This window comes from Lytechinus variegatus, chromosome 14 (genome assembly GCF_018143015.1).
Source record: "Lytechinus variegatus isolate NC3 chromosome 14, Lvar_3.0, whole genome shotgun sequence".
Taxonomy (NCBI): domain Eukaryota; kingdom Metazoa; phylum Echinodermata; class Echinoidea; order Temnopleuroida; family Toxopneustidae; genus Lytechinus; species Lytechinus variegatus.
The window spans coordinates 23,181,036-23,209,034 of NC_054753.1; the positions used below are offsets into that span (position 1 = coordinate 23,181,036).

General features: G+C 37.2%; 1 protein-coding gene across 2 annotated transcripts; it reads right to left on the bottom strand.

The window, feature by feature from the left end:
* Positions 1–569: 569 nt before the first annotated feature.
* LOC121427249 (E3 ubiquitin-protein ligase MIB2-like) lies at positions 570–27,999 on the bottom strand. Of its 2 annotated transcripts, XM_041623569.1 has the most exons (22): positions 27,852–27,998; positions 24,031–24,262; positions 22,834–23,005; positions 22,134–22,240; positions 20,707–20,901; positions 19,794–19,945; positions 18,644–18,754; positions 18,015–18,119; positions 17,238–17,409; positions 16,607–16,740; positions 15,055–15,203; positions 13,072–13,228; positions 12,336–12,490; positions 10,823–10,949; positions 10,117–10,326; positions 9,030–9,205; positions 8,611–8,705; positions 7,824–8,053; positions 7,093–7,201; positions 5,206–5,271; positions 3,810–3,893; positions 570–1,803 (listed from the first exon to the last, which is right to left on the bottom strand). In XM_041623569.1, the coding sequence occupies exons 2-22, from the start codon at positions 24,257–24,259 to the stop codon at positions 1,523–1,525; spliced, it is 3,216 nt and encodes a 1,071-aa protein (XP_041479503.1). In that variant the 5' UTR covers positions 24,260–24,262; positions 27,852–27,998; the 3' UTR covers positions 570–1,522. The 2 variants fall into 2 exon arrangements, with proteins under 2 accessions (XP_041479503.1, XP_041479504.1); XM_041623570.1 differs by lacking the exon at positions 3,810–3,893 and having other exon boundaries at positions 27,852–27,999.

The window sequence follows — 27,999 nt, forward strand, 5'->3', positions numbered from 1 at the left end:
GTGCTAGTCTTTGCGTGGAGACCCACTTGTTGATCAAAGTTTCTATCAGGGTCTGTGCCTGCAGACTATTTTACAATTGTGATGTGACATGTACCTGTCCCTTGGGATGAATATCCAGGGTTGACTTATTTTCATCAACACTGTAACCTATATTGTTGCTGTGCGGCTCAATATGACGCATATGACAAGGAAGTCCCCTTTTGAGGCATTGGCTAGACATTGATTTGACTTTTTGAAAATTTGAGGTGCGAGATCCCACTTGTCACCTGTGCCTGTGATTCGTTACAAAAATGAAGCCCAGAAAAAAATTGCATCTGAAAATCATTATTTCATGCTTCAAAAAAGTAAAATATAAAGTGACCGGAAATACCATCTTAATTTCATCACATACATGTGATGAAATACATGTGTTCTATCATTATCAGCATGATAGAAATAACACAAAATCTTTGATTATAACGTATCACAAGCATTTCTTTTGAGTCTTTGTTGGTTTCAGAGTTTTTAGGCTGATAGAAAAGCATCCATGTAAATATTTTATCCCTCCTTTTTTTTTTTTGAATTACATGTCTATAAACGTTAATTTATACCTTTAATACAAAATAGTACACAGGTTCTTAAATCGTAACATGGGATAAATATTGCAGCTTTACAACTTTATGTGATGTCAATTGGAGATTAAGGCATGTTAGGAGTGTATATATAGATTCCTGGTGACTTTCCTCCACATGAGGTATCCATTTAACATCCTATCCCAAGGACTGTGTGGCTTCCACGGTGTCATCAAGTCTGCATCTATGACAGTGTTGAAGTACGCATGAAGAATTCTATAAATTCACTTGAGAAAACACTGCCTTCAAACGGGGAGCATGTGTAGAAAACCTTTTGCATCAAAGTGCCATTTGACCGATCATCCTCCAAAAGCAGTAAATATTTAAGAAAATATTCTTTCATTTAGCAGACACCTAGTACATGGGTTGGAACCGCACTTTCCTACTTCAATGGGGTCATCCTTCAAACTTTCCATACATGTGGACCGTGCTTTAGACTGCACTCACTTGTGCACATGATGTACATGTTTTTGGACAACACTAGAATCAATATCCGCAGCAGCAATCAAGCATTTTACTTACCTATCAAATGATTTACATGATCCAAATTTTTTGGGTCAGAAAAGGGATTTCGAAACACACTTAGACAAAAAAAATAGCTGCTTCTTTTCTCATTATTGTATGAGCACCCTTCATGAACTCCCCAAAAGCTTAAAGGTGCACACTGAAATGTAAATCAATAAAAACACAGACATTTCAGGTTTTGCCTGTAACTTCACATATATGGCACAAACAAATACAACGCAATGAGTTATCTTGCTACCCCTCGACGTGCACGCTCTCCTGCCTGCAAAAGTCGAACAAAAACAAAACGTTTTCCCTTGAAGTGCACTCTCAATCTGCATTTACCATAAGTGTTTCAAAACGGTCTCTCTACCCTTGAAAATTCTGGGCATGAACGTACCATCCCGCTAATTAAAGAGCACAATTTTCTTGGTGATAGGCTTCCGACACAGCGGACACTGCTTGAGCGATCTTGAACACTTCTTGCACACGCTGTGGCCGCATAGGAACACCACGTTCCTTTTGGTCTCCATGCAGATCGGGCAAAGGACCTCCTCCTCCATCTGTTGATACTGCTCCTTGAGACGTTTAAGCTCCTCCTCCTTAGAGACTCGCCCTGACGACGACGACGAAGCCCCTCGTGGGGTTGATGAGCCGGAGGTTGATGGAGCTTGAGAACTCTTAGCTCCTAAAAAGAGAAGATCAGAATAATAATAATAAACGGTAATTCTATAGCACTACTTGGGGGGGGCATTGTGGTCTGGTGGTTAAGACTCTGGTCTTTCAATCTGAGGAACATGGGTTCGATTCCAAGCCATAACATGTTTTCTTCAGTAAGAAATTCACCAGAATTGTGCTGCACTCAACCCAGGTGAGGTACATGTAAATGGGTACCCGGCAGGATGCCAGTGCACCTGTAGGCAGCACTGCTATAGCTGAGGTAATTATAATAATAACATTATTGTAATGCGCAGTTGAGTATATACAGTACATATAGAAATTGCGCAATGTAAATGTAGAATTATTATTTTTCTAATTCTCAAGACACTACATGTATAGTTGATTTCAATTACAGCTTCATACATTTCAATGAACAATGATATTTACTCTTTCAGATTCTTGAATTGATATTAGCCTTTGCATTCTGTACCATAAGATTTTACTGCAATCTTTTCCCAATGTCACTTTCGTCGAGAATTCTCACGTAAAGTTTAATTGATCACGAGCGTAGAGGCACGTGACATCATGAGCTATCAATATTAGCGATTTTTTGGAGCTGGTTCAGCAGCGTTTTCACAATCAAAACACCATCAAGTAACACCCTACTTAAAATCACCAAATGCTTCTCAACTTGGGATAGGGTTTATATGGAAAACATTAGTTATATTGAAAACAATTTTTCTATCTCACTATGATATCTAGTACATGGTTATTCATCATGAGTTTTTATTGTGAAGATAACATCCAAACTACGTTGATCAACATATATTCATGAGTGAAAACACAAAATGCTAAAAGTATACATTAAGATTCAATGAATTTATCTAATATAACTGTGGGGGTACATATCAATAAAATAGTATATTCTATCATGCATCTCACTTATGGGTAATATAACCAACATGAAAAATATTAACAACGGAAAATACAATCTAATCTACAAGACTATATATTCCATTGTTTTCAAATAAAGTATACCAATTAAACATGCTATTTAATAAAGGAATAAATTAATCATGCTATTTAATAAAGGAATAAATTAATCATGATATTTAATTAAGAAATAAATTAATCATGCTATCTAATAAAGGAATAAAAGAGTTCAACAAATGCTACAAGAAACTCTGATATGGCATATCGGAATTTGTTATAATGCTCTTAGCTATTGTGCCAAAAAAAGTTCCCAGTTTTCACTGGTAAAAAGAGGTCACGCAAACAAGTGACAAAATGTGCAGAATGATTTTTAAACTACACATGTGCTAGTGTCCTACACTTAAAAACAAAAAAAATCTTCTGAGCCCCATTGCATAAAAGTTACTATTATGGTAACTACCATGGCAACATGGCTCAGCAGCCAATCAAAATCAAGGATTCCATTCAAAAATACCATTGGATGGCAGAGTTACCTTTATGTTAACTTTTATGCAACGGGATAATCAATTTAAGGATAATCAAGGTTCACATACTTACCATTTTAAAATGGGTAAGCGTATGAACCATGATTTTGAATTCCCTGACTTAAATAAAAGATCCTTGACCTTTATGGACCCTATGGCCTGTATTCTGAAGTCAGGTTTAATTCAAACTCTGGTTTTAAGTTGTGGTTTAACTATGGAAAGCCAGTTGTTACATAAATCTCTAACAGTACAGGTTCAATGTATCAGCTTATTTGACTCCCAATACATTATTAACTGCCTGGGAAAGACAAGTATGACAACTGTCTTCACCACTAAAGAAATAGTTAAGAACGCAATAAACATGAGAAGCATTCACTGTAAACAAAATTTTGAAACATTTGGCTTCTCATAATTTTAGCTCATAGTTAGACCAGGGTCTAAGTTAAACCCGACATCAAAATACCGGCCTATGAATGTGTCTCCATTCCTAAATGAACAAATACTGCAATGACAGTGACTTAATACTACAATGACTAGTAACTAATTAATATAGATAACATAGAGAGTTGACATGAACCTTGTTTGGAGCTTGAAGGACGCTGATGATGGTGCTGTGATGAGGATGACGCAGACTGGGACGAGATGGTTATACGGTGACCGGCTGGGGTGGGGTCGGGTTGGTAGTGGGCGGGGCACGATAAAAAAACATGCATAAAATCATAAAACAATGGACATGCAGGTCACGATGCATTGTGTGAAGTGAAAATGGACAATGAAACGACAAATCATCAAAAGACTAAAACAAAACAAAACAGAAATATTGTGAAGGTGGTCTGGATGGATGAATCTACTTTGTCTCAATTTGGAGTAGGTGAAGTACTGGAGTTGTTATATTTGTAATGAAAGATATCAATGAGAAAGATTCAATAGTGCCCATGTTTTCCTAACCATGTATTAAACTGTACCTGTATTTTACAAAATATCAATTTCATTATGGCAAAACACTTTGCATAATTTCATTTATTTATCCTTTTTTGGAGGGGGGTGAACAAACTCAACCAATAGTGAATTCAAAATGTATGCCTATATAGAATAATGATCTTTAATTTTTTTTCCTCTTCAAGATTGAGTCACTTACAAATCGTTACATATACATGTACATAAAGCTACATGAAACACAGTTTTGAACTGAACAATCCTCCAGATTTGGGCCAAATAAAAAAAATAAATCTGCTAGATGTTAAGGATGAATTTTCAAAGGTTTTTTTTTACAGAAAAGAAAGGTAGGCTCTTTGAAATTGACCAAAGAGCCTCAATATCAGAATTAGCTTTTTTTTATATTCTTCTATTGTGTTAAATGATAAACCAGGACAAAAATTTAGGATATCAACTGAAAAGGGTATCCTAAAAACACACACAAAGAGAGCAATAACAAGATTTATAAGGACTAACTTCAAAATATAAATGAAGGGAACAAATCTAGTGACCACATTTGAAGGCAATCAACATGCAAAACAAAATTGAACTATGACATAAAAATAATCATGGTATAAAATGCAAATTTAATTAAACAAGACAAATGAAAAAGTAAATTAAACTATGACAAAATCATAACAAATGATTTTAAGACAATTTTTCACAAGAGGATTCAGAATAATTTGCTCCTTGTGAAAGAGGTACAAGTGGCATTCCATAACTGAATCCATCCTGTGAGAATACCGACCCATAGATATAAAAAAGCTGGATGGAGCTTGCTGTATGCTGCCACATGCAAGACCTTGAAGCTAAAGGAAAAGTACTCCTTGACACAATTAACAATATGATGGGACCATACCGAGAGGAAAGAAAACATGCACACACAAGAGAGAAAGGTGTGGCCCTTTGTGCACGCTTGACCTTTTGGAGTACTTTCAATGACCTCAAAAGATTGCATTGTTGCTCGATACCAACCACAGCAATGGCCGCCATCTTACCTTTATCAAGCATTTCTCTCACTGGTTGTTTGCAGGTACTGCACAATTTCACTTTGTTACAGCATCCTACAAAATAATAATGGAAATGAAGAGGGGAGGATTAAAAACAGTACTTATCACCAGTGGTAGACCATGAACCGGAGGAGATAAAGCAATGGAGGAGCACTGTATTGTTTGTGAACAGTGCTGTGCCCCTCCAATGCTTTGTCTCGTACGGGTCACGGTCCGCCACTGCTTATCACCTACAAGACTCTACAAGGATAGTGTATTAGGTTTTACAGTACACCATGTATCTTTCTTGGACAATACTTTTCAGGACTAACACTTGCCCAAGAGAGATACATGGTGTACTAAATGATTCTCCTTCGCCATGGAAACCTTCAGAAATTACTCTACAAGGATTGCACCTTCATACATTTCAGAACTACTTCAACGGTATCACCCTCCGAGCACCCTTCGTTCACAAAGTCACCTACTCCTCCGGATCCCATCTGCATGTAACAAGTCCTATGGTTCTAGGACATTTGCCTTTACTGCACCTGCACTTTGGAATGCATTACTACTGCACATCAGAAGCAAGACCATAGTTGAAACATTCAAGAAATCGCATAAATGTCACCCCTTCACCATGGAATAAACTTTTATTGAACATTTATATTGTGTAGTTTACCTCTTATAATGTTTACGTAACGTTAACTTATTATAATTATTTGACTTACTGTAAAACGCTTTGAGATTTCTTTTAACATAAGCACTATATAAGCTTATTATATTATTACCATTATTAGGGCCCCCTTTATAAATAGAGTAATCATTGATTGTAGGACTGATGTTTATATGCTCGATTACAATGATGACTTTGTACAATCAATTATTATGTGCAAAATCATCTGAATAAAAAAATAGGTGGAATTGATACCGAATTTGATGTACAAATATGTTGTATTTTTTAAGGTGGGCAGTGGGGGTACAAATTTAAACAAAATTTTTTTTTTCCATCAAAATTGTCTGTGTAAGCTTTTAAAATATACCTGATTTATGGGCTACATATAATTATTTTCAAGGTTAGTTCAGATTTCATCATTTGAAATTGCACCAAAAGTATGTTTGTTTGTGTTGATATATTGATTGACAACGTATGTCAATCTGTGTTTTATGTTTACCTGCATATGTTCAACTTAAACCTTTGTTTCCTCAAATTAAGGCTTTTCAGTCAAAATGCTAAAACTCGAGAAGTTTTCATTCAACTCTGATGACATTTGTGGAGAGTTTGTTTTTCCATAAGAATATATCAATGACGACTTTTGGGAGTATCTAAAGGATCAACCAAGAATATCCAGTTTCTTTACATATTTTTTTTTCCAAAATCAAGACAGCCATTTTCTTTGAAAAGCAATTATCAAATTTTAGCCCTCATGTTCTCACCAGGTTCACTCTCATGCAAAGCCAGGATGGTGTAACCAGGGCCCTGTAACACAAAGTTTGGCAATCAATCGCTAAATGTCAATGACCAATCAAGATCATCGTTGCATGTGCAGTCAGTTTAAAATACTGACCGGGAACTAATCAGTGCGGTTCTTTCATATTTGCAATGCATCGCAAACCTTTGGTGTTACAGATCCCAGGGCCCTGTTGCATAAAAGTTACTATCATGGTAACTTTGCCATTCATTGGTAAATTTCATGGAATCCTTCATTTTGATTGGCTGATGAGCATTGGTTCCATGGAAACGGGGACCAGGAAATACGATTAATCATAAATTTGATTTTCACGATTGATTGTACACTGTAGTCAATGGAATCAATCGTAGAAAAATGTTCTACGATCATTGCCAAGCTTTGTTACAGGACCCATATGACTTGGGTCTAGGAGTAGGTCAACACTCACCTCTGCACACATTCCGATGCCCACACGGTACCAACGTAATTTCAGCCTTGTTTGTAGAACAAATTGCACATTTCCTTTCCTCTACCTTCACTCTGTCCTTGACCTCCGCCTAGCAACAACAAATCGAGAGAGAATGAGAGCGCTTTGCGAATACCTAAGAATGGTTCAGAAATATTTTCACGCAAACACCTTTCTGTATGAAATTGCAAATATTTCAAATTTTCTGCTCTTGAGAAAGCGTAGCATGTACAGACTTATGAGCCCAAATTCACAAAGGTGGTTTTGAAAACCATCGGTTGAACCCATGGTTTATGGAGATTTCCTGTATAAATTACACTTAAATATCATGTTTATCAAAAATTACTACCTATACAAGGCATTTTGAAAAATAAACGTCATATTTTGCTTGCTACTTTCAATCCGAGTTCAACGGGGTAAAAAATTGCCATGTTGCCCTCCCCGGGCTTTGCCCATAGGAACCCTGTACAAAAAGAGAATATTAGCCATATTTCTGCTAGAGCGCTTGTGCAGTTGGAACCAATTTTTATTGCTAATTTAAATATTTGAGAAATCTGGTTGACGCCCAGAGCACACAATGCGACAGGATGGCACTAAAATTTGATTGCAACCAAATTGTAGATATGTGATTTTAAACTTGAAAAATAAAACAGTAATACGAATCTCTTGGAAACATTATAGACTGAACATAAAGGATGAATGGACATAAGTACCTTACAAGAGTAGCACTTCTGGAAGAGTGCGGCACAGTCCATGCAAGCCACCTGATGGCCGCACGGTTTGAACTGACAGTTGGCGGGTTTCTCGCACATCCTGCAGTCCGACATGATCGCCTCAAGGTTGGCTGGAGAATCCCCCGTGGGACCCTCCACGGGTGCAGGAGGTACGGCTGGTGTGGACGGTCCGGCCGGGGTGGACGGGCCTCGGACATTCTGGGAGGTACCTGCAGAAGAGATGATGATGATAAGACTAGTATATCTTCGTTGATGGATAATAACGTAAAAAACAGTTATTTTTTTTTCTGAGGCTTCTAATCACATCCAACTGCAGAAATATGTGATATTTTGATAAGTTTTAACCCTATCTAGGTCATGGTATTTTGGGAGATCATATGGCCAAGGAGACGCCTTGCAGGCGCCTCCTTGAGATCTCGGCCATCGACTGCACAATCCCACCGAAAGGTTATCTATGACATAATCAAAATTGTATGGTAATTCATTTCATGCAAATTTCTATTAATTGATTATGCTAATTTATAAATAATAAGTATGCAACATCATACTTTTTCCCTGTAACTCCCCAAATAAAGCTTCAAATGTTCTAATATTTGGGTACCATAAGGGTTTTGTTATGTTTTTTATTCATTTGTGCAAAAGACAGAATACTTCATTCAGTGAAAGATGAAATGAATGATCCACTTCACTCAGCTACCCCTCATTCAATGGACCATTCATTCTGTCATTTGCATTCAAAAAATTTATTTGTATACCATTGCCTTACCTGGTGTATCTCCTCTGCTAGCCAGGAGTCTCTCTTGACTTGCGCTCCTCCGTCTTCTACCCTGCTTGGAATCCTTATCGTGCCTCTGCTTTTGTCTATGAAACACAGAAACAATCGGATGTATATATATTCAAAATTTATTGTAGGGCTCAAAGTAAAAATAAATCAACATTGGCATAGAAAATCATATATAAACAAAACAGTCATATTACTTGAGACTCTAGCATCATCACCATCATCATCACCCATCATCATCATCATCATCATCATCATCATCACCACCATCATTATCATCATCATCATCATCATCATCATCACCATCATCATTATCATAATCATCATCACCATCATCGTCATCATAATCATCACCATCATCATTATCATCATCATTATCATTATTGTTTGCTTCTTTTTCTCACCTTCTCTGATCATAGAGCTGCAGCAGGTAATTCTTGATCTTGATATCCAGGACCAGGTCTAACGGAGACTTACTCTGGTGGTTCCTATGAGTTAGACTACCTCCGGCCTGGACCAAGAAACAGACCGTCGCTATCGCCATGTTCACCACCAAACCACTGACTATCTTGGTTCGGTACTGCAGAAAAAAAGATAAAACCAAACTCTTGAAACCTATAGCCCATTATCTTTTTCTTCTGTATCCTTCCTCCGCTGTATCGGAGATCCGCAGTTTAATACTGCGTCATAAGCATTAAATATTTTGACGTGAGAGTAAGGTAGAGCGAGAGATGTGAATCTTATGCAAGAAATTGAAAACAAGTAGGTTGAAGTCGTTTTTGGAGGAATCTGTCAGTTCGACGTCGGGTAGAAACAGGACGGAAAAGGTAAATTGTTGCGGTTCTTGATCATTGAAATACTCAGAAAAATACTGCAGTTCTTCGTCTTCTTTTTTATTAAGTTTAGAAGTGCATTCTTGTGCGTGTTAAACGCTAGGCATTCTCAAACGAAATGGATAACACTTTCCAATTCGGAGTGGCATAACTTGCAGGACTTTGATCCAGAGAGAATAACCTTCATGTAATCATGTATCATGTAAGACCGCAAGGTCAGCCAGAAATTAGCTTCAATTCAAAATTACTGAAAATCTCAACAAAAATATTTTATAACAGCAGTGAGCTAAAAATGTATATACTGGTAGTACTACTTGTTAGGAGAGAGGTGCGTCGTCTCTCACAGTATAAACCATTTGACATAATAGATGGCAAACTGAAAACCCTATACAACACAACTTTACGAGGACAATCTACATACACCATGCTACAAGCGAAATGAAAAGTGAGTTGTCTTTCTTGGCAAACACTTGTCATGTCATAGGAGACAGCAAGGCTACAAGCTGCCTAAAGCTCATCGATCACCTTACCTTATTTTGTAAGAAATTGCAATTTGCTTAGTAATCTCTCTCAGCAAACACTCTTATGCCAAGACTACAAGCTGCCAAAGATAGGGAACAACTTAATGAAAGGGCCAATACAGTACATGAAATATTACCTGTTGAATGAGGGGTGAGTCGTCTCTCTCAGCATACACTTCTTGCCTCACCAAAGCTAGATGTAGACTTGTATCGCCATCCTCGTCCTCGGCCGATACCTCGGCTCCTTTTGTCACCAGAAGCTCGATGACATGGGTGTGGCCTTGGCCCGCTGCCAGGATCAGGGGGGTCTGACGACGATTGTTCCGCACGTTCATGTCACCGTGCCCCTACAATGAGGAAAGGAAGGAGGAGAAGAGAATAAGATGGAAGGGATGAGGATGACGAAAGGATGGAAAGAATTGAGTAGGGATCATACAATGAGTGGACATCGGATCTGAAAATTTTGCAGTTCATTATATATCATTCAATATCATTTAGAAAATAATATGTGTGGAGTGGTGACAACATTTTATTTATTGTCAGGATACTTTTTCCTACTTATGTAAACTCCAAATATTTTGTATTGAACCATCCAAGAACTACATGTATTACAATTTATGGGGCCCTTTTGCAACTGACAAAATGTATATTTTGAAGGGCATTTTTTCCTAATTCAATTAAATTCAAAGGATATTTTGTACTGAACATTATAGGAAATATGGGGCCCAATTGGGACTGACAATTTTCTTTCTCATTTATTTAGGGAGTGCAAATTGTAAACAAGTTCAAAACTGTTTTTTTTATCAAATATTCAAGTTCAAAAAGAAGCTAAACAGGACATACCTGGACTAATAGTGTCTCAACCACGTCTCTGTGACCATTGAGAGCCGCTAGATGAAGAGCAGCATAGCCGTCGTCTTTTTTCAGGTTCACAAGCTGCCTGGCCTTGGTAACCAATTTCTCAGTGGCACTGAAAAAGAGAAAACAGTTTACAGAATGTCTATCACCAGAGATTATAGTTATGTGCCACTATCAATAATAATAATAATGAGACTTGTAAAGCGCCAAATCCACTCTGTAGAGTGCTCAAGGCGCATAAAGAGCTAAGAGTTAAATAGCAAAGTTTTTATAAGATTTTTGAAAGTTTCGACAGAGGTACATTTTTTTATGTCTTCAGGAAGGCTATTCCACAAAGTGGGGCATGCAAAAGCAAATGATCTTTCCCCCAAAGTTTTTGAAACTTTCGGAATGACAAGTAAGCCAGAGGTAGATGAGCGCAAACATCTGCCTGGTCTGTAGTGATTGGTAAATGAAAGACTGTATTGTGGTGCTGATCCACGAATACTATGAAAGGCAAGTAACAAAATCTTAAAGATAATCCGTTTTTTATAGGGAGCCAGTGCAGCGAATATAAGATGGGGGTGATATGTGAGCGTTTACTTGACAAAGTGACAATGCAGAAGGAAATAAGTTTTACTTTCTGGGGCTACTTTTCTTTTCTACTTTCAGGTGATTGCAGATTGTGGGGTTATTTCTTTCATTTGAAGGGCTACTTTTTAGGGATAAAAGTAATTATGCACATATTATTCTTCTGCCACAGTTAGAATATTGATTTTCTTAATAACTTTGAATATTGTTTGTGATCTTGGGGCGACTCTAGAAAGAATGTTCGCCCCAAAGCACGTACTTTGGGGGAATTTTAGGGGCATTTCGGGCTGTCATGTGGTGAGAAATCACCCGTTGCCCTCATGTATACATGTGTCGTCAATCAGACATACTGGAATCTGTCATTAGAGTTAATGGTACATCATATTACAAGACGGGTTCAAGAAAGTAAACAACCTGATTGGTCCAATAACCTAAAATTGTAAGTGCATTGAATGTTCCCACTGTGCAACACATCTCCAAGCCAAAAATCATAATCCTTCCTTGACAACTGCCAATAATCTAGTAATATTTTTGCGTAACTCAGTCAAATATGATTTAAAGCGTATACAAGACGGCCAAACTTAGGCCTAATTTTAGATCCAAGATCCAATATCACAAAAAGTTACTATGACAGCAACACTTGTCAGAATATCAGCTTCCATTGGAAGAGCCAATCAGGAAGCTGAATTTTGAATGTTGTCATGGTAGTTGACAATAGTGGACAGCATGTTATATCTGCAGCAGCGCTCATTCAGCTAATTGCACCTGCATTTATTTACCAAGCGCAATAAATTGAAGTGTATTGTGATGGCACTTCTTAAATAATGCAACAGTAAAGCTCCTATTTGCTTGCGTAGAAGCTAAGTAAGTGTTTTACAGAATGATTATACAAAATTGCATCGATAAAGATAAAATTGGCTTGACTCACTAGTTATTGCCTTTGAGGGCAGCATGATGGAGAACATTAAATCCTCTCCTGTTCTTGAGGCTCAGGTCTGCTCCGTGAGCCTCGACTAGGAGATCGATGATGTCACGATTGTCCTTGGCAATGGCGTCGTGGAGTGCAGTGTCACCATACAGGTCCTACCAAAGTAGAGAGAAAGTGTAATGAGATTTTAAATTGATTCTTGGTAGTAATGGGAAAGATTTGTGATATTACGTTTCAAATCAATATAAACAAGTCATGGGCTTCGTCTTATAATTTTTATAATTAAGAGATAGAAATTAAGATTAGCCTCAAGTTGAGTTTGATTGCATCTTTAGCAATACTTTGAAAGACAGGACACATGTGTAGCAATTTCCCGGTAAATACATTGGAGAGATCAAATAGCTTGATAGAAAGAAAAAATGGTTTCCATCTTAATTTCACTAAAAATGGATTGTTAAAAGAAAAAAAAAGAAACTACGGGATAAATGTTATTATCATGATCATCACCATCACCATCATGACCACAATCATCAGTAACAGTATCATCATCATACTCATCATCATCATCACCACCATCATCATCAGTAACAGCATCATCATCATCATCACCACCACTACCATCATCATCATCATCCCCATCATCCTCATCATCATCATCACCATCATCATCATCCTCATTATCATCATCATTAATTACATATTAATGAAATAATTGTCAGAAAAATTAATAATTTACCTGTAGATTAGGATTACACCTATGCCTGAGTAGTACCCTGACACAGTCAACAAAGCCTTTATTGACCGCTACATGCAGACTGCTACAGTTACCCTTGTTGACAACATTCATGTCTGCATTCTTGCTGATGAGATACTCCACAATGTCCGGCTGTTTGCTACAAATATACAAGAAAACCCAAGCTTCATGACATTTTTTCCATTATATGAATTCCACATTTACTGAAATCAATTCATTTTATAAAAGTAAAAAAGTACACTTCAGAGTTAATAACTTTAACTTTCATATCCTTTTCCCTCGACATTTATTCTATCATAGTGCAGACACTGCAAAGTGCTTGATTTCTTAATAAACAATTAAAATATTCCTTTTCTTACATAGCACTTTAATAAAATATTGCAATCAGATGCCAACCTAATCAAGATATTTCAGTATTTTAAAGGCTTGGTGAAGAAATCAGTATTTTCACAGAAATACCAGAGGACAACACATAGAACTGAAACTTTAGCAATCAGTATTTTGCATGAAACCACCAGTATTCTTTCTCATTTTCAGTATAGGGATGCTAGCTGGAATTGATCAGAGGGCCTGAAAATCACCTAGAATACAATATTTTGTACACAAAAATGCTAGAACTATGGCCTGAAAATAAATTGCCAGAGCCTGAATGCAGGCTTTTGCCTGAAAACGAGCATCCTTGTCAGTAATAATTACTGAAAACCAGTACTACTTGGCAGCTCTGACAATGGTGTATCTATGTGCCCACTACCCTAGTCATTAGATCCAGGCTCTTTCACTGACACAACATATGCTCCTCCAACAAGTGCTCCAGGCTTAAAGGGGAAGTTCACCCTGACAAAAAGTTTATTGTAAAAATAGCAGAAAAAATAATAAAAAATATTGCCGAAGGTTTGAGAAAAATTCATCATGTAATTAAAATGTTATTAGAATTTCAATTATTTGATTTGTGACGTCATCTGCGAGCAGAATTCCTACACTAGCGAATGGTAAAAAATCAATGAAATGTCATTTTCTCAAAAAATTGAAAATGGTTTTCACTGTACCTTTTGTATATCAATAGAAAAATCATTTCACACCCGATCATGAATAGAAAACAAAATTAAGTCATCAGGAACCATACAAAATTTGAAATTCATGCATTTTATATTACATAACACATGGGGCAGCTGCTCGTTTATGACGTCACAAATCCAAAACTTTGAACTCTAATAACTTTCTTACTCTTTAACGGAATTTCCTCAAACCTTCACCAATATTTTTTTACTATTTTTTCTGCTATTTTTACAACAAATTTTTCTTCAGGGTGAACTTCCCCTTTAATTCTTTCTAAGATATATAGGATTAGGGTTCGGGTTGCAATAGGGTTTGGTGTTAGGTTTAGGGTAGGGTATAGTGTTAAACCAAGGGTTGAAGTTGGTCATTGGATTAGTGTGAGCGGAGCAATTGTCGCCGGAGCAAATGTCATGGAACCACTTTTGTCCACTCCATGGAGAGCATTCCAAAAAGAGTTTCTAAAGTCAGTTGCTACGCTTTTGCATCCTACCAGGTGCCTAAATTAGCACCCAGGTGTGGACGAACGCCTTGCCAAAAGATGCTAGGCCACGGTAGGATTCAAACACAGAACATTCTGATTACAAGGTGAGATTCGGAATCAGTACACCATGACCCTTCCACTATTTCTAAAAGCTGTTGCATACTAGAACAAACTGATCTCTAGATACAAAGCTGATGGAAAATACATAATTCAGTTGTCAATTGTTAAAGAGCAGTGTTCTTCCAAACTCTCAGCAATCTATCAACTAAACATCTACTTCTCCTGAATTATTTTTGTTATAATACAAAATAAAACCATCATGATTTTTATTTCCCCTTTTCAATTAAATACGACTATGGCTTTTACTTTTCTTGTGTTAAATAATCATGAGGGTTATTTTCCTTGTTTTGGCTGAAATTCTGGCTTACCCAAAGACAGCGTAGTGGAGTGCAGTATCACCATCTTGATCCTGGAGTTCCATCGATGCTTTGCCGAGACTCAGAACCTTGATGACCTCCAGATGACCTTGGTGACTAGCTACCTGTAAAGCAGTCTTCCCTGAAACCCTTGCATTCACCTAAAACATTTCAGAAGTCAAAAGCTGAGAATAAAGTGCTTGAAAAAGGCTTTTACAAATTTCATATTTCTAGGGGTAAGAGATTTAAGAAGTTAAAAAACAGGGGATGCAAGTGTTTGGATCAAAATATCTTTTGATACTAAAGGGCAATTTTCTTAGGTCACATTTCTACATTACAGTACAAACCTGGAAGGTCACAACGGATCTCAAAGCCAGTTGAGAGAATGGAAGCCAGTGAGCAGGCAGTCTGCTGTGTATGAGATGAGTGGTCTAAATGTCAATAAATATATCACGCTTTAAGTAGAGTGGAATTATTTATCCGAAGTTGGTCTGGCAATTACTATATACTAGTATATAGCGTAGTAGTTTTGCCAGTCTAACTGAGGATTAATAATTCCCACTATTCTTTCGAATGATTGCCTGATGTATTTGTTTTATATTATATTCTTAATCATTTATAACCAGAATCTATGCGCTAAGCTTGCAAAGTCTGGTTATTTGCGTTGCATTACCTACTTTTCTCCGCGATTAGTGCCTGCACCTACGCGTCGCGGGACTTGCCCGGGAGAGAGAGCTTGCTGGCCGGTGCGCCTGAGAGTTTAGCTACATATCCAGTTTTCTGAAATAATGACGTCAGAATATTGGTATAGCGAAAAGTATATTGAGGTCTGACGGCACGCAACATCATAGTTGAAATATATTCAGTCACATGATGCTATTTCAACCAATCACTACACAGGATTCAATCTATGTAGGATATAATAAATTTTATATGTGCTAGTCTTGCATGAAGACCCATTTGTTTAACTTTCAATCAGGGTCTGTGCCTACAGACAAGTCACCAGGGCATTTGTGGCCCTATGATCAATCTGAATTCAATTTAGCACTGCTTGTAAATCAACTGGTAATTATTTCCCTCTATAAATTTATGGAGGTGTTCATCTCTAGGGGAAAAATTATGGGCTATTCTGCTATGGAACCAGTTATCAATGAATGGGCGACAAAACTTGGAATTCTGTTTGCATTTTTAAAATTTCTTTGTATGTTGGGCAAGGATCATCATCATCACCATCATCATCATCATCATCATCACCATCATCATCATCATCACCATCACCATCACCACCATCATCAACATCACCACCATCATTACCATCATCATCATCATCATCACCATCATCATCATCATCATCATCACCATCATCATCATCATCATCATCATCATCATCATCATCATCATCATCATCATTATCATCATCACAATAGCAATCATCATTAAAATCACCAATATCACCACCGTGACCAAGAGTAATATCAATTGCTCCAAAACATTTGTATTAGCTCTTCATGAAATCTCACACAATTACTCTATAAAGATTGTTCATTTTAACTTTCAAACCTACCCATTCAGGATGTTTCGCTACAAGTTCTGTGACCACTCTCTTGTTTCCCTGAGCAGCTTCACTGACCAACTTATCAGGACTTTCATTTGGGGTTCTCAGGGTTAAGATCTCCTGCAATAGCTCATGCAGATTACCTGAGAAAAAAAAATCATAAATTCATAAATTAGCATATTTAATTCACATAAGAATATCTCATTTTGGAAACATTAACATACAGCCTTGAAGATCTGGGTGTTGGTAGCTGCCCCCCCCCCCCGGCTGTCAGATGAGTCAAAACAACCTGGCTCTCCATGTCTTAGGGTAAAAAAGTACAGAATGATCGCCCTTAAATCTTTGCTTTGTTATGGGAATTTTTTTAAAGGACTAATCAGGCGTATAAAATCAGCCTTATGATCATACGGCATCAGTGTTATGATGGGACTTGAAACCAAGACCTTCTGAATCACAGTCCAAAGACCAATATCCCCTGATCCACAGCACCTCTACAACATTCCAAAGAATTTCTATGACATGTTCATTATCAGCCAATCAAATTGAATGATTTCAGTAGCTTAAAACTGATACTAAAAATCTGTTATCCCAAAAGGTTTTATGAAATGGGCTCCATCTCTACATTTCAAAGAACACTCACCTTGTAATTCCTCTGCTCTGTCCGCTGTCATGGTGTTATTAAGGTCAGGTTTATTTGACCTCTCAAGAGGGGTCAAGCAAGCAGGATTGAACGTCCACACCTGTTTGTCCACCGACACACGAAGGTCACCATCAGAGTAGATCTTCAGTATCTTCCCATTCTTGCCGAGAGTCTGAGTGCAGAACAGAATTATATATTTAGTTATTCATTTATATACTTATGTTTGTTCATCAATTTTATCTATTCATTTGTTGATTTATTTATCTATTCATTCATTCATTTATTTGTTTATTTATATACTTTATTTATTCATTTATTCATTCAATATATTCATTCATCCAATTATTACTTATTTATTTACTTGTGTATTCATTCATTCATTTATTACTATTCATTTATCTATCTATCCATTATTTCTTTCTAAACTTTTGTCACAGTAGCCCATTTACCAATACATATAGGTCTGCCATAGGGCCCTGGGAATTTATAAACATGTTTACATTAGAATGCATAATGTGCATACAGAAAAGTTCAAAACAAATTATAAAAGTGTATAGGCGATGGCTGTTCTGCAGCCACTGTGCATGGTCTTTCACATCAGACATATTGCTGATGATTTGTGGTACAGCATCTGACCCGTAAAGGCATAGACAAAAGCTGCATTCTTTGCCCAGATTTTAGCTAGCCATGGTGTTTAAGAATTAGACCATCTGTGAATAGACCATATGGATACAAACCCACTAAGATTGGGACTCTGAAGATCAAAGCTATACTCACTGCTGCCATGCCTTCACTCCATTCTCCATGACCAGGTTGTAATCTCTTGACCAACGCCATGTCAGATAGAATGGTCACTTCATCACCTACAGCATAGGAATTCACCTGTATATAGCAAGACAACCCATTGATGTGTTATGAACCCAAAGCTATATATTATGTCATAGCATTTTTCTGCACAAGGTCAGATGGGGCAATACAAAGCAAGTCTGACATATCATTGTATTGTATGATTAAGATGTGAATTGCAGATATGTATCGTTATTCAGCTACACATGATGATGATCATGATGTTGATAATGATGTTGATGATGATGCTGATGGCGGTGATGATGATGTCGATGCTGCTGATGATGTTGATGATAATAATGATGTTGATAATGATGTCAATAATGATGATGATGATAAAGATGTCAATATTGAAGATGATGGTGGTGAATAGTGTTGGTGGTGGTGATGATCATGATGATAAGGATATTCTAAACAAATTGGCATGGCTTACGAAGTTCATAAAGACAAGTAAGACAGGAGAAAATGGGATTCTGACATACAAAAAGTTAATTACTACAGAATTGCCCATACACTGTACACTATAATAACTATAATCAATCACATTTAGTGGAACCAACCTTGCTTAGAGCAGCTGGATGAAAGGTCCACCTCGTACCACAGCCCGGGTAGGTTACTCGGATATCTCCTCTATCAGTAACACGATGCACCAGACCAATCTTACCAACATACTGTATCATGAATGGAAAAAAGATTACTAAATCAAACAAGCTATAAAAGATCTGCCAAATAGCTCATGCACACTATCTGACGAAAGTATAGAAATAAGAATATTCACATATTTTGTATTTCATAATATCTCTCTGGAGTCTTTTGAAAATTTTCTCAAAACGCTTTTTTAATGTATAACCCTTTAAGTGCCTTTAGTAGCACTATACAGTATGGATGTGAGTCTTTAAAAGTCATATTATTATTATCATTAATAGGAGTATCTATAGAGGGTGTTTTAATAATGCAGTAAAACCATGTATTTTGGTCCGAATGATATGCCTGTGCAGTATTGGAGATTATCATCTATATAGAGTGTTTTAGCGATACATTAATAACACAAAATTTGGTCTGCATCGATTGGCTGTGCAGTATCAGAGCGTATCCCTAATAAAGACTGAAATCCGACAGACATCCAAAAGGCTCCTGTACAAAATTTGCTGTTGAATATTTATTTAGAATTCTAGTGCACATGAGTGAAATATACAATGCGCACAACAATGAAAACATGTGACACACAGCATAGACTACAATGACACTTCATGCTGTCATAATTAACTACATGTAAGTCGCATGTCAACGACAAAATTGATCCTAATGAAGTGACGATGCCATAATGGGATAAGTGATATGACTTGTTTAATCAAATTTCTCCCTCTTTTTTTATGGGGGGGGGGGGTGGGATAGATGATATTATATTTGATGGCTTTATTTCATGGAATACCAGGAATATTCCACTCATCTGTGATTCGTGGAATATTTGCCCAAACTCTTGGAATATTACTGGTATTCCATTCTGAGCAATCCAATATAATATAAATATTGCACATAGCACCAAAATCTGACGAGTATCCCTTAGGCAACTATAGAAATCTTGTTGTTGTGGTACCATATTAAACAGTCTAATGCGCATGCATGATCGCGAGTAGTAGCAGTGCAATGCACATAGTAGAGCACAGTGACACTAAAGGACCCCATAAACATTCTAAAGCAGTGACTGACCTCAGCCATCTTAGGGTTCCATCCACCGTGACCTTCCTGCATGGCCTTGAGGACGTCAACGGTGAGAATGACCTTGACCTTGTCACCAACGCAGAAGGTCACGGTCGGTTCATCAGTGGTTGCTCTCTGGGGGTTCTGCTCTCCAATCTCACCTGCACAATAAAAGAGAGAGAGAGAGAGAGGGGAGGGAGGGGAAAGAAGTATAAAAAAAGGTAATATTAATACTGATTTGGAGCAGATCTTTGCATTATCACCAGCCTTGGAAGGGGTGCAAGACCCTGTCCATGGAAGATTATTCTATTATACTGGGGGGTGCTGAGCATTGTCACAGCACCCCCAGCATCAATAGATAATCCTCCGTGGCCAGGTCCATGAAGGGGTGGGGTTGGACAGGAGCAGCACATAAATCACACATGGTTGAACCATGGTTAATCAAGATTTATGACTAACAGATGTTATGTAATGCCACTGGAAAATAACTTGTGGTAAAAGTCATCACCTCACCTTCCCTGGCCAGACAATGTTCTTCAAGGCTTTAATTCAATTCAATTTCAATTCAATTTTATTGTTTAACCATCAAATACAAAAATAATACAAACAAATTTACAACAAAATCAAGGGAAAACACAGTAGCCAATGGTAAGGTGACCCCGGAGAAGCAAGGCTTATAAAAAGGGGCAACCAATTGAAAAAAATATCAACAATTATCTAAAATACAAACATAACTATCTTTAAAAAATACTTTTATCCATAAATAACACATTCATGCAGCAAAATAAAATTAACATTAGCAATTCAGGGAGGTTAAGAGGTTAACCTGGCTAATGAAGTTTGGTTGAAGATTTATCATCATCATCATCATTCGCAAGCTAAATTTGCCACAGATAAATCTCATTCTAATTATATCACATACCAAGTTTAGGGAGGTGGTCCTTGTAGTAGTAACCTGCGGCTGCGTCCTTGGTGTACTTGAGATCCACCTTTCCCTTGTGACCTATCCGATAAACGTTGGTCAGACCAGTCCCCCAAGTCACGTTGGCAACGCTACGGCCCGATTCTTGCTCCCAACCACGGATATTGATGATATTCCCTGCTTTACCGTCTCCGCCTATGAATATAATATAAGACATATAATCAAAGGTTTTGCGAGACGTTTACAATGCAAATGAGGAATCAAATGTTTGAAACAGAAAAAAACAGTAACAAAAAATTATTGAAACAATTGCATTTTTATCTATGTATGACATTATTTTGGACAGAAAGAAAAAGGTAAATTAAAAAAAAAGAGTTTTGCTTTAAAACATGTATTTTTAGAAAAATAGGATAGAAATGTACAGCATTGCTAAAAAAAGATCACAGAAGAGATTAATTGCCTAAGGGATCGTTAAATATTCATTTAAGGAAAATTAAAGTAAATATGAATTTTGTCATCACTGTGACAATCGTTTCATGATTTACCATCCATTGTGTAACTTGATTTGAATGTGATTTATTATATTACCTTTGACTTTAACAGTAACTGAATACTAACAAAGATAAAATAAATAAATACAGTAAGGTTCAACTACATGGTGGTTTACTTAAACCCCCCCCATCCCAATGTGTCTTGTTCTTTGAGCTTGTAATGGGCGGATGGAATGAGCAAATGCGTTATAAATCTTCTCTAAATCTTGGACGTTTTTACTGAAAATTTTACCTACAGGCTGCACTTCATCTTAAATTTTGGAAATGAGCTGCTTTTTATGATTTTCAGTGTTTGGAATATAGCTTTAGTTGGAAAAATTATTTTGGGGGGCAAGGATGAGATTTCAGTTGATACATTTTAGAGAGGATTCTGCCATTTTCAGTGCAGTACAGCATTATCAGCATACGTGTGTACATCTACGCCACAGATCCAATTCAGTAGAGTTATGAGTTTTATGGGGTTTGGGTGGACTGCTGGGCAAACCCTTCACTCGAAATAAGGGTCTGAATGTGCAGCCTACTCATGCCTTGTGTAACAGCAAGTTTTGTATGTGCTAGTCTTTGCGTGGAGGCACACTTGTTGATCAAAGTTCCAATCAGGGTCTGTGCCTGCAGACTAGGGTTTGGGGGCTCAAGAGGGGCAGGCTGACAGCCATGAACCATAAGAGATTAATCTCCAATCAATTCATCATGAGATTTTTTGAGGGGAGAGGCTATGAGTTTGGCAAATTTAAAAAAAATCATAAGTGAGATTGATAAAACTACAGAAAAAGTAAACATATCTAGTTTTCCATCCAGATAGGTAACAAAAAATTGATTAGATATGCACAGAGCATTCAAAATTTATTTCGTTTAACCTTTGACCTCTGAACTTACCGTCTTGGTCACCCCAATCCCAGTCCGCACCCCTGACGACCCTGGCACCAGGAAGTAAACCCCTGACCTGTGTCTTTGCAGAGTTCTGCCGTTTTGATACACGAGCGCTACAAACATACAAAAAGAAAAGCGTCATTGATATTATCATGTAACAAACAGTGATGGGGCAAAATAGCAGAATCTCATTTCATAAAAAGTTAAATTATGGTGTAAATTAATTGTTCAAAGTTCCAGTCAAGCCTCACTAATTGCGCTTTTCATTTTCCTCTTTGGCACAATGGGTTTACATGATCTAGCCATTCTTTATCCATGATCTGGCTTGTCCTGTTTTTCCTTTTTATCTAGGGGCAACAGTGTAGCCTGTGAATGTTGACCAGTGAATTGAGTTGAATTACGCAATGATATTTGCAGTTGTTAACTCTAAAACATTTCAATATGTTGCTTAATCCTCCTTTGTTACTTATAAGAAGCCTCTAATAGGGAACTTGTCAAAAAAAAGTCTTGTGTCTTTCAGAAGGGATCCCACTATAAATTGCATTTTTTCATTGCAGCTTTCCTATATGATACAACGTGATAATTGATAATGAATAAATTCTTGAACTGGATTTTGCACGAACTCATTAGAATTGTTACCATAACTGGCGTTTTATCTTTAAAACTGTGAAAAAAAAATGAATGAAGACGTCAGATATATACATACCCTGCTGAGCTCTGGGTGACCAGCCTGATGAACTCGTGATTTGGGTCGTGCTTTCCAGCAAAGTAGCAGACAGAGCAGAGATCGTAGTCTTCACAAGACATACACTTCCACCTCATACCTAGGATCCCTTCCTGTTTACATCCGTTACATGTGATGTTTTGATGCTTTACTCCTGCATAACACAATGATGGTATTTCCATCAATAAACAACTAATCATTAAAATGAAGATGATGATAATACTACTTGCACAACCACTAGTATTATAAAAGTCTAGCAGCAACTACTACGACTGCTACTATACTACTACTTACTTCTTCTTCTGCTACTACTACTTAAAAAAAGGATAGAATACCGAAATAATAGCCTGATTTCAGACAAGAGTCGAATAGCAACATAAAGCAGCAGTCTTTCCCAAATGTACCAATCCCCTTCTGAACAGAGCAAATTACTGCCAGTGCATAATGCATGATTGCTTCTTCCAGTGCAAACTAAAATGTGCATGTCAGTTGCAAACCCTTACACTACTTTTACTACTACTACTACTACTACAACTACTACTTCTGCTACTACTACTTCTACCACTACTACCACTACTACCACTTCTACTACTACTACTACTACTACTACTACTTCTACTACTACTACTACTATACTACTACTACTACTACTACTACTACTACTACTACTACTACTACTACTACTACTACTACTTCTACTACTACTACTACTACTACTACTACTACTACTACTACTACTACTACTACTACTACTACTACTACTACTACTACTACCTCTACTACTACTACTACTACTACTACTACTACTACTACTACCTCTACTACTACTACTACTACAACTACTACTACTACTACTACTACTACTACTCCTACTACTACTACTACTATACTACTACTTCTACTATGGCTATTGATGATGATGATAATCCAATTACAATCATCATCATCATGATATCTGACTGACTGTGGGCAGCTATTTTTGTGTACAAAATCAATTACTGATTGGCTAATGAGCTGTTATCTGTAAAAATATTCCATGAATGAAGTCAGACAGGAAATGTAACACATAATTAATAAGGCTACATGTAACCAAGCCATATCCTAAACTGCCTTAAGGAGAGTTTACTGCCATTATTACTTGATATGATCGGGCCGCGAAGAATGAGACTTTATAAATACCTGCAGGAGCGTTATCATATAGAAGCAGATCATATGCTCCTTGATAGCCCACTCTGTAGTTGGTCCTTGTTCCGCAATCCCATTGGACGACAACTGTCTTGTCCGGCGACGTACTGCTCCCCTGGCGGCCGATCTCTACGATCGTCCCAAGATGACCATCACCATCATCCTGGTTGCCCCACTTCCATTCTGGCCCTCGGACTACTCTTACTCCGACATTCACAGCCATTGCCTGTAGACAGGGAAAAATTAGTTATATATGAACCGTACCGTAGTCCAGTCAATATAGCAATAAGTGCAACTATACTTGCTATTAAAGAAAGAATGAGTTTTAAAGGTCAAGTCCACTTCAGAAAATTGTTGATTTAAATCAATAGAGAAAAATCAGACAAGCACAATGCTGAAAATTTCAACAAAATCGGATGTAAAATAAGAAAGTAATGTTATTTTGATTATTTTTCATAACATGTTATATGCACAATTTAGTCACACGCAAATGAGCGAATCAATGATGTCCCTCACTCACTATTTCTTTTTTTTATTGTTTGAATTACACAATATTTCATTTTTTACGGATTTGAAAATAAGGACAAACTTGACTGAACCATAAAATGTTCATCAATGGTAGTTCCACATGTTCAGGGGGGACTAAAACATTGTTCTGAAGGACAATGAGGAGAAAATTAGAATATGATGTCATCAGTTCCCTCATTTGCATACCGACCGGGATGTGAATATAATTGTTTTGTGAAATTAAGCGAAACTTAAAAATGTCATAACTTTCGTATTTTACATCTGATTTTGATAAAATTTTCAGTGTTTTTTGCTGGATTTTTTCTCTTTTTATTCAAATCAACTTTTTGTTGGGGTGGACTTGTCCTTTAAGTATGGATTTGAATATTTCAACAGAGGGAGCATTTTGGATATGGTTTTGTTCCATAGGGCGAAAGCAAATACAGTAAACACACAATCACTATATCGAGATTTGTTTTAGGGTCATGGTTTAGATGATAAAGGGAAAAAGTTGAGCAAAGGGATCTACATGTAACAAAAGAGGGAGAAGGCAAGGAGACTACATGTAGGCAGGGCTTGACACTAGCGGCGGTCCGACGGTCCCAGACCGGTAAAAATCGCCGTCGGGCCAGTAATTTTCAAAAATAGGAAGATTTACTGGTCCGACATGACCAGTAAAAAATATCATTGTCGGGCCAGTAATTTTTCAAAAAACAGCAAGATTTTAAGGGTCCGACATGACCAGTAATAAAAACCATTGTTGGGCCAATTAACTTTTCCAGAAATGGTCAAATTCACTGCATGAACATTTCCCCCGATAAATTCTGCCATTCACACACAGAATGAATCGCACGTTTACAAGTGTTACTAGAGTAGATCAGTGTAAATGTAGCCAGCCACGGCCATACGTACACAACCCACATGGTAAATTCTCTACTGGCTGCGCGAACGAAGCTTGGCTAAACTCTGGCAGAAATCTCTCACAGAACTGTCAAAATTCACGGTTCATACTCATGAAAGGCTCTTACAATGTCCATATTTCCTAAAAATTGGAGTAACTCTGTCATCTGTAAGCAGTAAAAGGGTAAATTTTCACTTCTGTTTGGTTCAAACAGATCGGGTTTCGGGTGGTATCGTCTGAATACATATTAGCCCCACATATGCATTTATGTGTGTGTTGATACACTTGGTTTCTGACTTTCTTTCGTAGCTATTTTAATTGAGCCAAAAAAGAAACATGAATTATTTATAATAGTTTTAGCTTTCTTCCTCTGTTTTCTTCCTGTTTTCTTTCCTTCTTTCTTTTCAATCTTTCTTTTAAATTTTTTTTCTCTATTTCTTTCTTTCCTTCCTTCCTTCTTTCCTTCCTTCTTTCCTTCCTTCTTTCCTCCCTTCTTTTCTCCCTTCTTTCCTTCCTTTCTTTCCTTCCTTCTTTCCTTCCTTCTTTCCTCCCTTCTTTCCTCCCTTCCTTCTTTCCTTCCTTCTTTCCTCCCTTCTTTCCTCCCTTCTTTCCTCCCTTTCCTTCCTTCTTTCCTTCCTTCTTTCCTTCCTTCTTTCCTCCCTTCTTTCCTCCCTTCCTTCCTCCCTCCCTTCCTCCCTCCTTCCTTCCTTCCATCCTTTCTTTCTTTCTTACTTTCCTTCCTTCCTTCTTTCCTTACTTCTTTCCTTCCTTCCTTCCTTCCATCCTTTCTTTCTTTCTTACTTTCCTTCTTTCCTTCTTTTCTTCCTTCTTTCTTTCTTTCTTTCTTACTTTCTTCGTTTCTGTCTTGCTTTCTTTTTGTCCTTCATTCCTCCGTTTTACGGGGGGGGGGTGGGTCACGAAAGGCTAGAAAAATAAACTTGCGCCTTTTTTTTAATGTTTTCTTAATTTTTTGGGACCAGTAGATTTTAGGTTCGGACCAATAAAAATTTGAAAAACTGGGTATCTACTGGTCCGACATGAATAGGTTGGACCAGTAGAAAAAATGGCGTTTCATGAAAGGACTTGTCGGACGTTTTATCCGACAAGTCCCAGGTAGGTCACCGGAATCCGAACCCCCCCCCGCTCTACCGACTGAGCCATCGTAATGTTACATTACTACCGTTCTGTTGAACATCAGTCAATAAATATCATGAATCTTACCTTAAAATTTCAAGGTAAGATTCATGATAATTATCGGCCGATGCTTGTATTTTTTTATCTAAGTTAGCACAACTTATGATATTGTTGCCCTTATATACGCGTCTTGTAGCTAGGAAAGACGTCAAGATGTCGACAATAACAGACTGAGTAAACGCTCCTCTACTTTTAATATTTTCAATTTTTTTATGTTTAATATTATTTTGAAATATGACTCTTGACTTAAGTTCCAAAAGGGTCCAAATTGTATTGTAGCCTGTTTACATAAGTTTGGGCTCAAAATCCTAAAGAAAATGAGAATTTTGGAGCAACATTATTGTTTAAACAAGAATTCATTATAAAAATCGAGAAAAATATTATGAAAAGACGGGGAAAACTTGCTCGATGTTTAAGCCACCATCTTGGTTATATTGTTCTTCGCCACCGTAGCGTCTGTAAGTGTAGCATTGGCGAAGAACTATAATGAAATCAATATCGTAGAAATGTCGGAAATAAAGTTGTATCCCATGATTTAGGCCAAGGATAGATCTTTTACTAAAACTTTTAGAAAGAAAATAGAAATCTCGGGAGCGAAAGTTTCACATATTTCGGCAGTACAGTGGTACAAGCACATGAATAATGGGACGCAATCCCCGACTCTGTGGAGAGTAAGCCTACGTTAGTAATAGTAGAATGATATTTACTCTCCAGGAGCCTAGTCCTGGCTACTCCTAGTCCTGGCTAAAGTTAGGCTAAGACAGATTTGACTTGTTTTTAACTGTTGACTATTTGACTGTGTTTAGATTTGTGGAAATGAATTTGAATACACATGCGAAAAGAAAATAACCCAAATTTCACAATAAGAAATAATGTGTCACTTTGTCTTAGATGATCAGATCCTTTGTTTGTTAAAATCACTGTCTTGTTTGCATACGAATGATCATCGGCATCGCGTTCGCGTTATCTTTTTTTTCAATGACTGAATGCGCCTTCCTCCCAATAAAAAAACACAACATCTAATATGTGGGACTGTGATGGTTACATGCACCTGTCTATGCAAACAAACCGTTTAAAAACAATCACATGCATGGGATTAATACGACCGAAAATTACACAAATCATGATCATATCGGGTACGCTTGCTACGTTAAAATGATAGCATTAAATACCAACGAATAAATATATGAATAACATGCATATGGTAACTTACATTCAGATTTGTCGGGTCATGTTTTGGTTTTCTTCCGCCTCAGTGAAAATACGTTGCAAGTATATCGGTATTCGAATACTAGTATACCGATCGCCGGTCTTTGATCCGAGATGTGACAGACAGTACAGTACTACTAAAGTATCATCAG